This window comes from Eucyclogobius newberryi, unplaced genomic scaffold (assembly GCF_026437365.1).
Source record: "Eucyclogobius newberryi isolate DKJ021-1_F unplaced genomic scaffold, fEucNew1.0.hap1 SCAF_2, whole genome shotgun sequence".
In the NCBI taxonomy this organism is placed as follows: Eukaryota; Metazoa; Chordata; class Actinopteri; order Gobiiformes; family Gobiidae; genus Eucyclogobius; species Eucyclogobius newberryi.
Window position 1 is genome coordinate 44,604,711 of NW_027315834.1, and position 15,857 is coordinate 44,620,567.

At 51.3% G+C, this 15,857-nt stretch overlaps 1 protein-coding gene across 1 annotated transcript; it reads right to left on the bottom strand.

The window, feature by feature from the left end:
- Positions 1 to 287: 287 nt before the first annotated feature.
- On the bottom strand, positions 288 to 1,527 carry s1pr3b (sphingosine-1-phosphate receptor 3b). Its single transcript, XM_072453207.1, has one exon. It carries the CDS (start codon positions 1,465 to 1,467, stop codon positions 349 to 351), a length of 1,119 nt encoding a protein of 372 aa, XP_072309308.1. The 5' UTR covers positions 1,468 to 1,527; the 3' UTR covers positions 288 to 348.
- Between the last annotated feature and the right edge of the window lie 14,330 nt (positions 1,528 to 15,857).

Below are 15,857 nucleotides of genomic sequence, written 5' to 3' on the forward strand. Positions count from 1 at the left end.
GGCACTATTGCTTGATGGAAAACTGAAGGGCTGACAAATTGTTGGCTACTTTACCCTTCATACTGTTATACTTAAAGATATCATATTAATTACTCATTTGCAAATAAAACAGTAAATGTAATCTTTGCAAAGATCTTGAATAAGTAAAATTTTCAAATTGTCTTGCCTTAAGTATAATAATTACAACAGTAGCATACAGCGTTTGATAGTGGTTCAGTTAATTCATAATAGACTTGAACACATTAAATTGAACATGAAGATTAATACGACTAAATACACAATCCAGCAGGTGAATCCAGCTCATCCATGTCACGGTTCATCTCTTTTGTCATGCCAAGTCCTTCAGCCTCACGGTGCCCCTCCAGTGACCACAGACACCTGACCTGGCACCTGACTGACCTCCTCCTGGTCCAACGCCGCTGGTCTCGTCCCGGTCACCTGGTTGGGGTTGCTCTGGCTGCTCCACGACTTGCTTCTGCTCCGGCTTGGTTCCAGTGACTTATTTGCCACACTACCATTTGCAGACGCCTTCATCTTAAAGCAAACGCCACACACCAGCCCCAGGAAGGCCCTCCTCATCTCTCGACTGGCCAGTGTGTAAATAACAGGATTCATGGCGGAATTGATCACCGCCACTGCGATAAACCAGTCTGCTTTGTACAGTATGGGACACTTCCATCTCTGCTCACATGCAACATCCACTAAGAGCAAGACGAATATTGGCGTCCAGCAGGCGATAAAGACACCCACAACAATGATGACAGTCCGGAGCAGGGACATGGCATGCTCTGAGTTGCTGTGTTTGCTTACTTTGCGACTACTTGACTTGACTAAAATGTAAATCCTTGCGTACAGAATGGACATGGCCAGAAGCAAAACCATGAAGACGGTTATGCAGAAGGCGACGTACTTCTTTGTGTAGAGAGGAAGCACCGTTGAGCAGTCTGGCAGGTTGTCCAGGCAGTTCCAACCCATAATCGGTAGAGTCCCGAGAGATATCGCAATCAACCAACAGGCCCCAATGAGCAGGAATACTCTGCAGTTTTTGTTGGCGTCATAGGGCCTCATTTTGATCATGGTCAAGTGCCTCTCGATCGCAATCGCCAGAAGACTGAAAATGGACGCTCCGAGGGCTACAAACATGCTGCCCTCTCTGAGGAACCAAAGAGCGGGAGAAAGCTGGAGGGTTCGATCCCCAGAGAGTAGCAGGTTGACCAGGTAAGCGACCCCAGAAAGGAGATCACACAATGCCAGGTTTCCAATAAAATAGTACATGCGATTGTGGAAGCGGTGGTTCCTCCATATGGCCACCAGCACAGTGAGGTTCTCCAGCACAATAAAGCAGCATATGATGAGGAACAGAATGGTTTGAATGTTCACTGTGCCAGGGCTGGTGCCCACGTTGGGCCGGTGGTCGAGCTTGCCGGTGTAGTTGTAATGGAGGTAAATTTGAGGGTTGATCATCATGAAAGCACCCACTGGATGTCAAATGCAGGAGATGGCACCTCGGTCTGCACTGTCACCATAGGCAACTACAGAGGAAGAGAAATGTTTAGTGATGGATGTGTGAAGGTGTTATAATTAACACTAAATACAATTAGTTATTTGGTGTTGCATAGCTCAAGTGGAGGTAATAATTTAATTACTTGATCAAATCGAAATGACTGCAATTATTTTCATTGAAATATGTTGTTCTACCTGTAGTTTAGAACTACAATGTTTTAAAAATCCATGTGATTCTTTTATTAATTGATCAGTTCATTTTCCAGGCTTCACTCAAATGTTAATGCTTCTGGTGTTGTTTACAATGTACACTCTGAACAGACTCATCATTTTTAAACAGTATAGAGAAAATCGCAATTTAAACACAGAAAAGGAAAAATGAAAAGTGAAGCTTTTAAAAGGCCATGGCTCCACCTGTTTTTACTTTCTTAAAACCTAGAAATAGCCCTAAACACAATGTACCAAATTCGCATATTCCCTCTTTACCCACAGAGCTTATTGTAAAACAAATAGGAAAAACTTACCGTGTGATATTTGAGTCCAAAACATGAGCAACGCTGAAAAACGCACATTTCATATTCATTTGCGTATTTGAACATCCACGGTGTAAAAGCAGAGCTCGATGTGGACACAGCTCTGTCTCAGCTCAGTCTGTGCGCGCTCTGGACAGAGCAGAGCCAGCCCCTCCTCCTCCTGATGGTCCCGACTCAAGATGTGAGCAGAGCCAGCCCCTCCTCCTCCTGATGGTCCCGACTCAAGATGTGAGCAGAGCCAGCCCCTCCTCCTCCTGATGGTCCCGACTCAAGATGTGAGCAGAGCCAGCCCCTCCTCCTCCTGATGGTCCCGACTCAGGACATGAGCAGAGCCAGCCCCTCCTCCTCCTGATGGTCCCGACTCAGGACATGAGCAGAGCCAGCCCCTCCTCCTCCTGATGGTCCCGACTCAGGATGTGAGCAGAGCCAGCCCCTCCTCCTCCTGATGGTCCCGACTCAGGATGTGAGCAGATCCAGCCCCTCCTCCTCCCGATGGTCCCGACTCAGGATGTGAACAGAGCCAGCCCCTCCTCCTCCCCATGGTCCCGACTCAGGACGTGAGCAGAGCCAGCCCCTCCTCCTCCCGATAGTCCTGACTCGGGACGTGAACAGAGCCAGCCCCTCCTCCTCCCAATGGTCCCGACTCAGGACATGAGCAGAGCCAGCCCCTCCTCCTCCTGATGGTCCCGACTCAGGATGTGAGCAGAGCCAGCCCCTCCTCCTCCTGATGGTCCCGACTCAGGATGTGAGCAGAGCCAGCCCCTCCTCCTCCCGATGGTCCCGACTCAGGATGTGAACAGAGCCAGCCCCTCCTCCTCCCGATGGTCCCGACTCAGGACGTGAGCAGAGCCAGCCCCTCCTCCTCCCGATGGTCCCGACTCAGGACGTGAGCAGAGCCAGCCCCTCCTCCTCCCGATAGTCCTGACTCGGGACGTGAACAGAGCCAGCCCCTCCTCCTCCCAATGGTCCCGACTCAGGACATGAGCAGAGCCAGCCCCTCCTCCTCCTGATGGTCCCGACTCAGGATGTGAGCAGAGCCAGCCCCTCCTCCTCCCGATAGTCCTGACTCAGGATGTGAGCAGAGCCAGCCCCTCCTCCTCCCGATAGTCCTGACTCAGGATGTGAGCAGAGCCAGCCCCTCCTCCTCCCGATGGTCCCGACTCAGGATGTGAACAGAGCCAGCCCCTCCTCCTCCCAATGGTCCCGACTCAGGACGTGAGCAGAGCCAGCCCCTCCTCCTCCCAATAGTCCTGACTCGGGACGTGAACAGAGCCAGCCCCTCCTCCTCCTGATGGTCCCGACTCAGGATGTGAACAGAGCCAGCCCCTCCTCCTCCCGATGGTCCCGACTCAGGACGTGAGCAGAGCCAGCCCCTCCTCCTCCCGATAGTCCTGACTCGGGACGTGAACAGAGCCAGCCCCTCCTCCTCCCAATGGTCCCGACTCGGGACGTGAGCAGAGCCAGCCCCTCCTCCTCCCAATGGTCCCGACTCAGGACGTGAGCAGAGCCAGCCTCGGGGTCGTGGGTGACTGGAGACTATCCCAGGGACATGTTATGACCGAACTTCACTGCTTTGGCCTGGACTCCCTTGAAAAAGAAATTTGTAGGCTACTTTCAATGGATTATTCTTGATTGCAAAAAGGTTAAATGACAATAAATCCAAACGTTACAACCTACACGTTGTCGGCCTACAGGGTTGTATTCTGCTGTATTTTAATGTCTGGGTTTAAACGATGGACAGGGTTATGATGGCGAATGGTGGCAGGTCATTCTTTTGTTCTGTTGTCATGAACCAAGCCAGGAAGGATGGGAAGGGCTGGCCGAAAGAAGAGAGAGACACCCTGGGACGCTTATTAAAGACGTTATGTTGGATTATTACAAATGTGAATGAAGCAGAGTCAGACCCATATCACTTTGAAAGGGATTTTCCTGAGCATTATGACACAGGACCGCTAAATGTCAACCATGTGGTTAAATAAGCGGCTATGGTCTGGCGTTTCATTGATTGTCGCAGTCCCATTCTTCTCAAATATCACACTACGCCTTGGACAAAACTCTGTGGAGAAAGTGAGACACATCCTGGACTCACAGCAAGCCCAGATCCCAGTCCACACAGAGCCAGCTGCGAGAACGGGCGAGGACCACGGCTGGAAAAAATACAGTGATGTGGAACTAGCATCTGCATAAACTTGGGCCAAAAGTGAAACAGTCAGCAAGTCCAAACCTATAATAAGTGGTCGGTGAGGCCTGTGCCGGGTGTATTCATAGACAGATGAAGAGGAGTAGGCAGGACCACCCTCACTTGAACGTTATAGTTTATGCATTAAGTAAAGCTTTGGGCTGTGAGAGTTCTCTGGTGGCCTCAGAATTTCCACCAAAAATGTTTGCACGAACAACCATCACACAGTTACTTCCTTACTTACAAATCCATATTATTTCAGGATAAACACAAGCTGAAAACCCTCATTGGAAAGCACTGTGCAGGAACTTTTTCCAGACAGGTTTCCATGGCTCTGCATTGTACTTCAAGGACAAATATTTATGTATCTACTTTGGTATTTAATGGTTTAGAACAAAACAAAACTACTTAATGTCACTCTGGGGTTTCCCATGTAAATAATCGACTCTTGGTTCCATCTACTGGCTGCAGAGGGAATTACATGTGAATAAATGTTAGCTTGCCCCCGACCGGCTAATGTAGCCACGCAGTTGTAATGATCGATCTGAGCTCTACCTCTGACATCACAGATCAGGAAATGTGTGAATGAAGCTAAATGCAACTCAAGTTATAGCATGGTTAAAAGCTCAAAAAATCTATTTTGCATATGTGTCCTGTAAGAACATATTTAGGTATCTGTACTTTACATGATTGTAAATTGTACAGTGATTACGTTTAATGTTTTATTATTTCACTGACCACTTCTTTTCATTTTCAACCATTGCTGCCACAGATTACTCTCCTCTCTCTAACTGTTGGGAAGCTGCATTGATATTAATAATTCACCTTCATGCTCTTACAAATGCATGCATTCGAAAAGGCTAAAAGACTATTACTTTTATGCACTCACCTTAAAATCTCATTGTTTTAATGGTGAGCTAATAGTTAAATGATCAGGACTGATTTACCATTGCAGGCGCAGTGCGGTTGCATCATGACTTTGCCAGTTTCAGCTCTTAACCCCTCATTATTTAGCTCATGGACACACATATGTACAATTACACAGAAAGCATGTCTTTAATTTTACTCTCTGCATTTTGGAGTCTGGGCTTCGGTCCCTCCTGCTCGGTGGTTTTTGTGGTGGCAGTATTTCTAGGCATTGCAGTCTTTTGCTGGCAGCTACAGAACAAGGTCTCAGGAACTTTAGTGAGGAATAATTCCAGCTGTGGTAAAGTTCAGTCTAGGATTGGCCCAGTCGTGAAAATGACATGAACAGAAACACTTTGCCGTTTGCACTCTCAGGTTGCTTTTCATTCACAGTAATTCACAAAAGTTATGTTATTACAGATCTTGTGCATATCATTTTTGGGATGATGAGTTTGACTGGAGGTAAATTCACTACCCTTTAAATGAGCTGTTCTCTTCATGACCTAATGACATTTTCATTTGCTGTGGAGGGATTACACAGACATTTCAGATTAACTTCTTAATTCTGCTGTAGAAAAAAATGCTCGAAAAAGTCCAAAATGGAGGAGTTTTAGCCTAATCAATGTTGAAGGTGAACATTCTGGGCTCGGAGCTCATTTCTACAAGGAAAAAGAGAAGCCAAGGTGAATGAGTCTTGCTCTTTCAACATACACCGGCACATTAAGCTTAGTGCTCAATCCGGCCTTGAAAAGTTAGAGCCACGAGCTTTAAGCATTTCCTTTGTCTTCGTCCTTCCAGACAGTTATTGTAAGTGTGGGCATCGGTGCATTTATCATAGAGTGATGCCTCTGCGTCTCTGCTGGCCATTATACCGACAGTACTAAGAGCAGCTCGTATTGATGTGCCGCTGTCATTGACCGTTGCTTGAGTTACTGCTGAATGGACAGCTATTAGACATTAAGCAGTCTGGAGTCTTTACAATGCAGTACAAAGCTCTTACACACAGCACAGGTACAAGGTTTAAATGCCGTAGACGAGGAAATAGCATTTATTTTGACAATGCGGTTTGATACAACTGCAGCCAACTTCTGTTAAACGTCTTCGCTTCATACTCAATAGTTCCATGTTTTAGGCAGGCTGTTAGTTTCAGTGCAGTTAGCTCCTCCTTCAGACAGATATTCAAGCCAGTGATTTACTAGAATCTTGTCAGAATTGAAGAAGCTCCTTGGATGAGTATCGAAACGTATTCACTGGTAAAAATCAGCTTATGGGTGTAGGTGTATCTCTAAAGTGATAAACAACCTTTATAAAATCAATAGGACTACTTTGATACAACCAAGAAAAGTGTGTGCTGCATACAGGAAGCCATTACTGTCCGGCAGATTAAAGAGGTGTACAGAGAGTCTGATAGTGTCCAGGGCTAAGCCTTTTCCAGGCTGTAAAGCAGTTGATAATGGGTTCCTGTTGGATAAACTTCACTATAGACAAGACCTTAGGAGTAGGCTCTTCTAAATTAAATATAAAAAGGAAATTAATGTGAATTGGTTCAATTACCTTGATGCACTACATGGGGCTGTATTAAATGGAGGTTCTGATTTCCCATTGTAATATACAATAAACATTGAATGCACCATGAAGTGGCGACAGGCCTCAGTGTGACCTCTGGATTAAGGAGCTGCCACATTGGAACATCAAGAAGAGTGAACAGAGGAATTAGTTGACATTTGGAGATCCATGTACTGGTATTTTTCATAAAAAAAGTCTTTAAAATGAAGGGCTGGATAATGTCAATATCTCAATGGGGTTTTACCCGGTTAAATAAAGGTTAATAAATAATAAATAAATAAATGTGTGTTTGTATTTAACTTAACAAAGTTGATATCTTAATTTAATTCCATTAAAAATACAATTTATCTGAAGAAAGCTGAGTTGTACTTTTTAACACGCATCTATAGTTTATTTTTATTCTATGTACCATTTCCCCTTGTATTTGTAGTACCTCATCCTTTTATACATACATAAATAGTGTCCTTTTAACAGCACCCAGTCGGAGCATGTGTGTGTGAGTTATTACAAAGAGAGAGTACGTCCTAAGCAGCTGTAGAATCACAATTTTACAGAGGTGACAGTGTGACTGCTCACTCCCAGTCCTCCTCAGAGTCATGTTGCAGTGACGTGTCCGGAAGAAATAACAGTATTTTCAGATGTTCTGAGCTTTCAGATGAGGCATTTGAACAAAACTTGTAAGTGTCCTCACTGTGTGCAGAGCAGGCTGCACGCCCTCCCTTTGATGTGATTTTTTCATCTAATTTTCACTAATGAACTGCTGAAGACAAACAGCTCCAGTGTTGTTTGCATTACTAATCTACTCTATTACAACCTTCTCCTAAATCCTATGCATATTTCATTAGGTTCATATGCTGCTGGTGCCTCTTTGACCCTGATGCAGGACAGTGTCTGGCCTCTTAACTGGGCTTGATTGGCGAGCTGAATCTGGATGATTGGCTGTATAACTTACTTTGACAAACACATGAATCGTGCATCTGTGTCAAGGCGGCCGCAGAAGTTTCCTTTGAAGAGAAGGAAGTTGTGTGTGTTAAATATATATAAATCTACTTACATGCTTCCCTTTATTATAACACTATTCACACAGCAAGTGATTCTTTTCATTTCTCAAGTTCACACTGTGGCTGTGATCTCACGTTGACTTGCACGCTATCCACAAGGTGACATCTGCTTATATCGAGTACATTGTTTATGTTTCAAACTTTGTCTTGCTTAAATGTGTGTAAAATGTGTGTGAATTTGTGAAAATATGTGTTAAATTATTAAAATATTAGAAACAAAATTCGACTTTAGTTTTTTTTTTTAATTCAGAATGGAAGTGGATTGACAGATTTAAGCAAAACAAGCTAATAGTACAATAAATTATCTTTTAGATGTTTACAGCTGTTAAAAGTGTAGTAAGAGGGCTCTAACAGCACAAGTGGGTAGCAAATGTGTAAATCCTGTAATAATGACTGATACAACATTTTGAATTGATTTTTTGATAATATGGGTCGGACTATGGTTTGGCAAGACAAGTTTATTTTTATAGCACTTCGTAGTAAAGTAGAACCTGTCTCACATCTTCAGGAAGACTATAACTCAGATTACCCATGTTTAGTCCTGACTCTGGCACCAGCAGGAGGCCGGTCCATGTTTAGTCCTGACTCTGGCACCAGCAGGAGGCCGGTCCATGTTTAGTCCTGACTCTGGCACCAGCAGGAGGCCGGTCCATGTTTAGTCCTGACTCTGGCACCAGCAGGAGGCCGGTCCTTGTTTAGTCCTCACTCTGGCACCAGCAGGAGGCCGGTCCATGTTTAGACCTGACTCTGGTACCAGCAGGAGGCCGGTCCTTGTTTAGTCCTCACTCTGGCACCAGCAGGAGGCCGGTCCATGTTTAGTCCTGACTCTGGGCACCAGCTGGAGAACGGTCCATGTTTAGTCCTGACTCTGGGCACCAGCAGGAGGCCGGTCCATGTTCAGTCCTGACTCTGGCACCAGCAGGAGGCCGGTCGATGTTTAGTCCTGACTCTGGCACCAGCAGGAGGCCGGTCACTGTTTAGTCCTGACTCTGGCACCAGCAGGAGGCCGGTCCATGTTCAGTCCTGACTCTGGCACCAGCAGGAGGCCGGTCGATGTTTAGTCCTGACTCTGGCACCAGCAGGAGGCCGGTCCTTGTTTTGTCCTGACTCTGGCACCAGCAGGAGGCCGGTCCATGTTTAGTCCTGACTCTGGGCACCAGCAGGAGGCCGGTCCGTGTTTAGTCCTGACTCTGGGCACCAGCAGGAGGCCGGTCCATGTTTAGTCCTGACTCTGGCACCAGCAGGAGGCCAATCCATGTTTAGTCCTGACTCTGGGCACCAGCAGGACGCCGGTGCATGTTTAGTCCTGACTCTGGCACAAGCAGGAGGCCGGTGCATGTTTAGTCCTGACTTTGGCACCAGCAGGAGGCCGGTGCATGTTTAGTCCTGACTCTGGCACCAGCAGGAGGCCGGTCCTTGTTTAGTCCTCACTCTGGCACCAGCAGGAGGCCAGTCCATGTTTAGTCCTGACTCTTGGCACCAGCAGGAGGCTGGTCCTTGTTTAGTCCTGACTCTGGCACCAGCAGGAGGCAGGTCCATGTTTAGTCCTGACTCTGGGCACCAGCAGGAGGCCGGTCCATGTTTAGTCCTGACTCTGGCACCAGCAGGAGGCCGGTGCATGTTTAGTCCTGACTTTGGCACCAGCAGGAGGCCGGTCCTTGTTTAGTCCTCACTCTGGCACCAGCAGGAGGCCGGTCCATGTTTAGTCCTGACTCTGGGCACCAGCAGGAGGCTGGTCCTTGTTTAGTCCTGACTCTGGCACCAGCAGGAGGCCGGTCCTTGTTTGGTCCTGACTCTGGGCACCAGCTGGAGAACGGTCCATGTTTAGTACTGACTCTGGGCACCAGCAGGAGGCCGGTCCATGTTCAGTCCTGACTCTGGCACCAGCAGGAGGCCGGTCGATGTTTAGTCCTGACTCTGGCACCAGCAGGAGGCCGGTCCATGTTTAGTCCTGACTCTGGCACCAGCAGGAGGCCGGTCCATGTTTAGTCCTGACTCTGGCAACAGCAGGAGGCCGGTCCATGTTTAGTCCTGACTCTGGCACCAGCAGGAGGCCAGTCCATATTTAGTCCTGACTCAGGCACCAGCAGGAGGCCGGTCCATGTTTAGTCCTGACTCTGGACACCAGCAGGAGGCCGGTCCATGTTTAGTCCTGACTCTGGCACCAGCAGGAGGCCGGTCCTTGTTTAGTCCTGACTCTGGCACCACCAGGAGGCCGGTCCTTGTTTAGTCCTGACTCTGGACACCAGCAAGAGGCCGGTCCTTGTTTAGTCCTGACTCTGGCACCAGCAGGAGGCCGGTCCATGTTTAGTCCTGACTCTGGGCACCAGCAGGAGGCTGGTCCTTGTTTAGTCCTGACTCTGGCATCAGCAGGAGGCCGGTCCATGTTTAGTCCTGACTCTGGAACCAGCAGGAGGCCGGTCCTTGTTTAGTCCTGACTCTGGTCACCAGCAGGAGGCCGGTCCTTGTTTAGTCCTGACTCTGGCACCAGCATGAAAAAGGTCCTTGTTTAGTCCTGACTCTGGCACCAGCAGGAGGCCGGTCCATGTTTAGTCCTGACTCTGGCACCAGCAGGAGGCCGGTCCACGTTTAGTCCTGACTCTGGGCACCAGCAGGAGGCCTGTCCATGTTTAGTCCTGACTCTGGCACCAGCAGGAGGCCGGTCCATGTTTAGTCCTGACTCTGGGCACCAGCAGGAGGCCGGTCCATGTTTAGTCCTGACTCTGGCACCAGCAGGAGGCCGGTCCATGTTTAGTCCTGACTCTGGGCACCAGCAGGAGGACGGTCCTTGTTTAGTCCTGACTCTGGCACCAGCAGGAGGCCGGTCGATGTTTAGTCCTGACTCTGGGCACCAGCAGGAGGCCGGTCCATGTTTAGTCCTGACTCTGGCACCAGCAGGAGGCCGATCCACGTTTAGTCCTGACTCTGAGCACCAGCAGGAGGCCGGTGCATGTTTAGTCCTGACTTTGGCACCAGCAGGAAACCGGTGCATGTTTAGTCCTGACTTTGGCACCAGCAGGACGCCGGTGCATGTTTAGTCCTGACTTTGGCACCAGCAGGAGGCCGGTGCATGTTTAGTCCTGACTCTGGCACCAGCAGGAGGCCGTTCCTTGTTTAGTCCTCACTCTGGCACCAACAGGAGGCCGGTCCATGTTTATTCCTGACTCTGGGCACCAGCAGGAGGCCAGTCCATGTTTAGTCCTGACTCTTGGCACCAGCAGGAGGCTGGTCCTTGTTTAGTCCTGACTCTGGCACCAGCAGGAGGCCGGTCCATGTTTAGTCCTGACTCTGGGCACCAGCAGGAGGCCTGTCCATGTTTAGTCCTAACTCTGGCACCAGCAGGAGGCCGGTGCATGTTTAGTCCTGACTTTGGCACCAGCAGGAGACCGGTGCATGTTTAGTCCTGACTTTGGCACCAGCAGGAGGCCGGTCCTTGTTTAGTCCTCACTCTGGCACCAGCAGGAGGCCGGTCCATGTTCAGTCCTGACTCTGGCACCAGCAGGAGGCCGGTCCATGTTTAGTCCTGACTCTGGCACCAGCAGGAGGCCGGTCCATGTTTAGTCCTGACTCTGGCACCAGCAGGAGGCCGGTCCATGTTTAGTCCTGACTCTGGCAACAGCAGGAGGCCGGTCGATGTTTAGTCCTGACTCTGGCACCAGCAGGAGGCCAGTCCATATTTAGTCCTGACTCAGGCACCAGCAGGAGGCCGGTCCATGTTTAGTCCTGACTCTGGACACCAGCAGGAGGCCGGTCCATGTTTAGTCCTGACTCTGGCACCAGCAGGAGGCCGGTCCATGTTTTTGTCCTGACTTTGGCACCAGCAGGAGGCCGGTCCTTGTTTAGTCCTGACTCTGGCACCAGCAGGAGGCCGGTCCATGTTTAGTCCTGACTCTGGCACCAGCAGGAGGCCGGTCCATGTTTAGTCCTGACTCTGGGCACCAGCAGGACGCCGGTGCATGTTTAGTCCTGACTCTGGCACCAGCAGGAGGCCGGTCCTTGTTTAGTCCTGACTCTGGCACCAGCAGGAGGCCGGTCCTTGTTTAGTCCTGACTCTGGCACCAGCAGGAGGCATGTACATTTTAGTCCTGACTCTAGACACCAGCAGGAGGCCGGTCCTTGTTTAGTCCTGACTCTGGACACCAGCAAGAGGCCGGTCCTTGTTTAGTCCTGACTCTGGCACCAGCAGGAGGCCGGTCCATGTTTAGTCCTGACTCTGGGCACCAGCAGGAGGCTGGTCCTTGTTTAGTCCTGACTCTGGCATCAGCAGGAGGCCGGTCCATGTTTAGTCCTGACTCTGGAACCAGCAGGAGGCCGGTCCTTGTTTAGTCCTGACTCTGGCACCAGCAGGAGGCATGTACATTTTAGTCCTGACTCTAGACACCAGCAGGAGGCCGGTCCTTGTTTAGTCCTGACTCTGGACACCAGCAAGAGGCCGGTCCTTGTTTAGTCCTGACTCTGGCACCAGCAGGAGGCCGGTCCATGTTTAGTCCTGACTCTGGGCACCAGCAGGAGGCTGGTCCTTGTTTAGTCCTGACTCTGGCATCAGCAGGAGGCCGGTCCATGTTTAGTCCTGACTCTGGAACCAGCAGGAGGCCGGTCCTTGTTTAGTCCTGACTCTGGTCACCAGCAGGAGGCCGGTCCTTGTTTAGTCCTGACTCTGGCACCAGCATGAAAAAGGTCCTTGTTTAGTCCTGACTCTGGCACCAGCAGGAGGCCGGTCCATGTTTAGTCCTGACTCTGGCACCAGCAGGAGGCCGGTCCACGTTTAGTCCTGACTCTGGGCACCAGCAGGAGGCCTGTCCATGTTTAGTCCTGACTCTGGCACCAGCAGGAGGCCGGTCCATGTTTAGTCCTGACTCTGGGCACCAGCAGGAGGCCGGTCCATGTTTAGTCCTGACTCTGGCACCAGCAGGAGGCCGGTCCATGTTTAGTCCTGACTCTGGGCACCAGCAGGAGGACGGTCCTTGTTTAGTCCTGACTCTGGCACCAGCAGGAGGCCGGTCGATGTTTAGTCCTGACTCTGGGCACCAGCAGGAGGCCGGTCCATGTTTAGTCCTGACTCTGGCACCAGCAGGAGGCCGATCCACGTTTAGTCCTGACTCTGAGCACCAGCAGGAGGCCGGTGCATGTTTAGTCCTGACTTTGGCACCAGCAGGAGACCGGTGCATGTTTAGTCCTGACTTTGGCACCAGCAGGACGCCGGTGCATGTTTAGTCCTGACTTTGGCACCAGCAGGAGGCCGGTGCATGTTTAGTCCTGACTCTGGCACCAGCAGGAGGCCGTTCCTTGTTTAGTCCTCACTCTGGCACCAACAGGAGGCCGGTCCATGTTTATTCCTGACTCTGGGCACCAGCAGGAGGCCAGTCCATGTTTAGTCCTGACTCTTGGCACCAGCAGGAGGCTGGTCCTTGTTTAGTCCTGACTCTGGCACCAGCAGGAGGCCGGTCCATGTTTAGTCCTGACTCTGGGCACCAGCAGGAGGCCTGTCCATGTTTAGTCCTAACTCTGGCACCAGCAGGAGGCCGGTGCATGTTTAGTCCTGACTTTGGCACCAGCAGGAGACCGGTGCATGTTTAGTCCTGACTTTGGCACCAGCAGGAGGCCGGTCCTTGTTTAGTCCTCACTCTGGCACCAGCAGGAGGCCGGTCCATGTTCAGTCCTGACTCTGGCACCAGCAGGAGGCCGGTCCATGTTTAGTCCTGACTCTGGCACCAGCAGGAGGCCGGTCCATGTTTAGTCCTGACTCTGGCACCAGCAGGAGGCCGGTCCATGTTTAGTCCTGACTCTGGCAACAGCAGGAGGCCGGTCGATGTTTAGTCCTGACTCTGGCACCAGCAGGAGGCCAGTCCATATTTAGTCCTGACTCTGGCACCAGCAGGAGGCCGGTCCATGTTTTTGTCCTGACTTTGGCACCAGCAGGAGGCCGGTCCTTGTTTAGTCCTGACTCTGGCACCAGCAGGAGGCCGGTCCATGTTTAGTCCTGACTCTGGCACCAGCAGGAGGCCGGTCCATGTTTAGTCCTGACTCTGGGCACCAGCAGGACGCCGGTGCATGTTTAGTCCTGACTCTGTCACAAGCAGGAGGCCGGTGCATGTTTAGTCCTGACTTTGGCATCAGCAGGAGGCCGGTGCATGTTTAGTCCTGACTCTGGCACCAGCAGGAGGCCGGTCCTTGTTTAGTCCTGACTCTGGCACCAGCATGAAGCCGGTCCTTGTTTAGTCCTGACTCTGGCACCAGCAGGAGGCCGGCCCATGTTTAGTCCTGACTCTGGCACCAGCAGGAGGCCGGTCCACGTTTAGTCCTGACTCTGGGCACCAGCAGGAGGCCTGTCCATGTTTAGTCCTGACTCCGGCACCAGCAGGAGGCCGGTCCATGTTTAGTCCTGACTCTGGGCACCAGCAGGAGGCCGGTCCATGTTTAGTCCTGACTCTGGCACCAGCAGGAGGCCGGTCCATGTTTGGTCCTGACTCTGGGCACCAGCAGGAGGACGGTCCTTGTTTAGTCCTGACTCTTGGCACCAGCAGGAGGCTGGTCCTTGTTTAGTCCTGACTCTGGCACCAGCAGGAGGCCGGTCCATGTTTAGTCCTGACTCTGGCACCAGCTGGAGGCCGGTCCTTGTTTAGTCCTCACTCTGGCACCAACAGGAGGCCGGTCCATGTTTATTCCTGACTCTGGGCACCAGCAGGAGGCCAGTCCTTGTTTAGTCCTGACTCTGGCACCAGCAGGAGGCCGGTCCATGTTTAGTCCTGACTCTGGGCACCAGCAGGAGGCCGGTCCATGTTTAGTCCTGACTCTGGCACCAGCAGGAGGCCGGTGCATGTTTAGTCCTGACTTTGGCACCAGCAGGAGACCGGTGCATGTTTAGTCCTGACTTTGGCACCAGCAGGAGGCCGGTCCTTGTTTAGTCCTCCCTCTGGCACCAGCAGGAGGCCGGTCCATGTTTAGTCCTGACTCTGGGCACCAGCAGGAGGCTAGTCCTTGTTTAGTCCTGACTCTGGCACCAGCAGGAGGCCGGTCCTTGTTTAGTCCTGACTCTGGGCACCAGCTGGAGAACGGTCCATGTTTAGTCCTGACTCTGGCATCAGCAGGAGGCCGGTCGATGTTTAGTCCTGACTCTGGCACCAGCAGGACGCCGGTCCATGTTTAGTCCTGACTCTGGCACCAGCAGGAGGTCGGTCCATGTTTAGTCTTGACTCTGGCACCAGCAGGAGGCCGGTCCATGTTTAGTCCTGACTCTGGCAACAGCAGGAGGCCGGTCCATGTTTAGTCCTGACTCTGGCACCAGCAGGAGGCCGGTCCATGTTTAGTCCTGACTCTGGCACCAGCAGGAGGCCGGTCCATGTTTAGTCCTGACTCTGGGCACCAGCAGGACGCCGGTGCATGTTTAGTCCTGACTCTGTCACAAGCAGGAGGCCGGTGCATGTTTAGTCCTGACTTTGGCATCAGCAGGAGGCCGGTGCATGTTTAGTCCTGACTCTGGCACCAGCAGGAGGCCGGCCCATTTTTAGTCCTGACTCTGGGCACCAGCAGGAGGCTGGTCCTTGTTTAGTCCTGACTCTGGCACCAGCAGGAGGCCGGTCCTTGTTTAGTCCTGACTCTGGGCACCAGCTGAAGAACGGTCCATGTTTAGTCCTGACTCTGGGCACCAGCAGGAGGCCGGTTCATGTTCAGTCCTGACTCTGGCACCAGCAGGAGGCCGGTCGATGTTTAGTCCTGACTCTGGCACCAGCAGGAGGCCGGTCCATGTTTAGTCCTGACTCTGGCACCAGCAGGAGGCCGGTCCATGTTTAGTCCTGACTCTGGCAACAGCAGGAGGCCGGTCCATGTTTAGTCCTGACTCTGGCACCAGCAGGAGGCCAGTCCATATTTAGTCCTGACTCTGGCACCAGCAGGAGGCCGGTCCATGTTTAGTCCTGACTCTGGACACCAGCAGGAGGCCGGTCCATGTTTAGTCCTGACTCTGGCACCAGCAGGAGGCCGGTCCATGTTTTTGTCCTGACTCTGGCACCAGCAGGAGGCCGGTCCTTGTTTAGTCCTGACTCTGGCACCAGCAGGAGGCCGGTCCTTGTTTAGTCCTGACTCTGGCACCAGCAGGAGGCATGTACATTT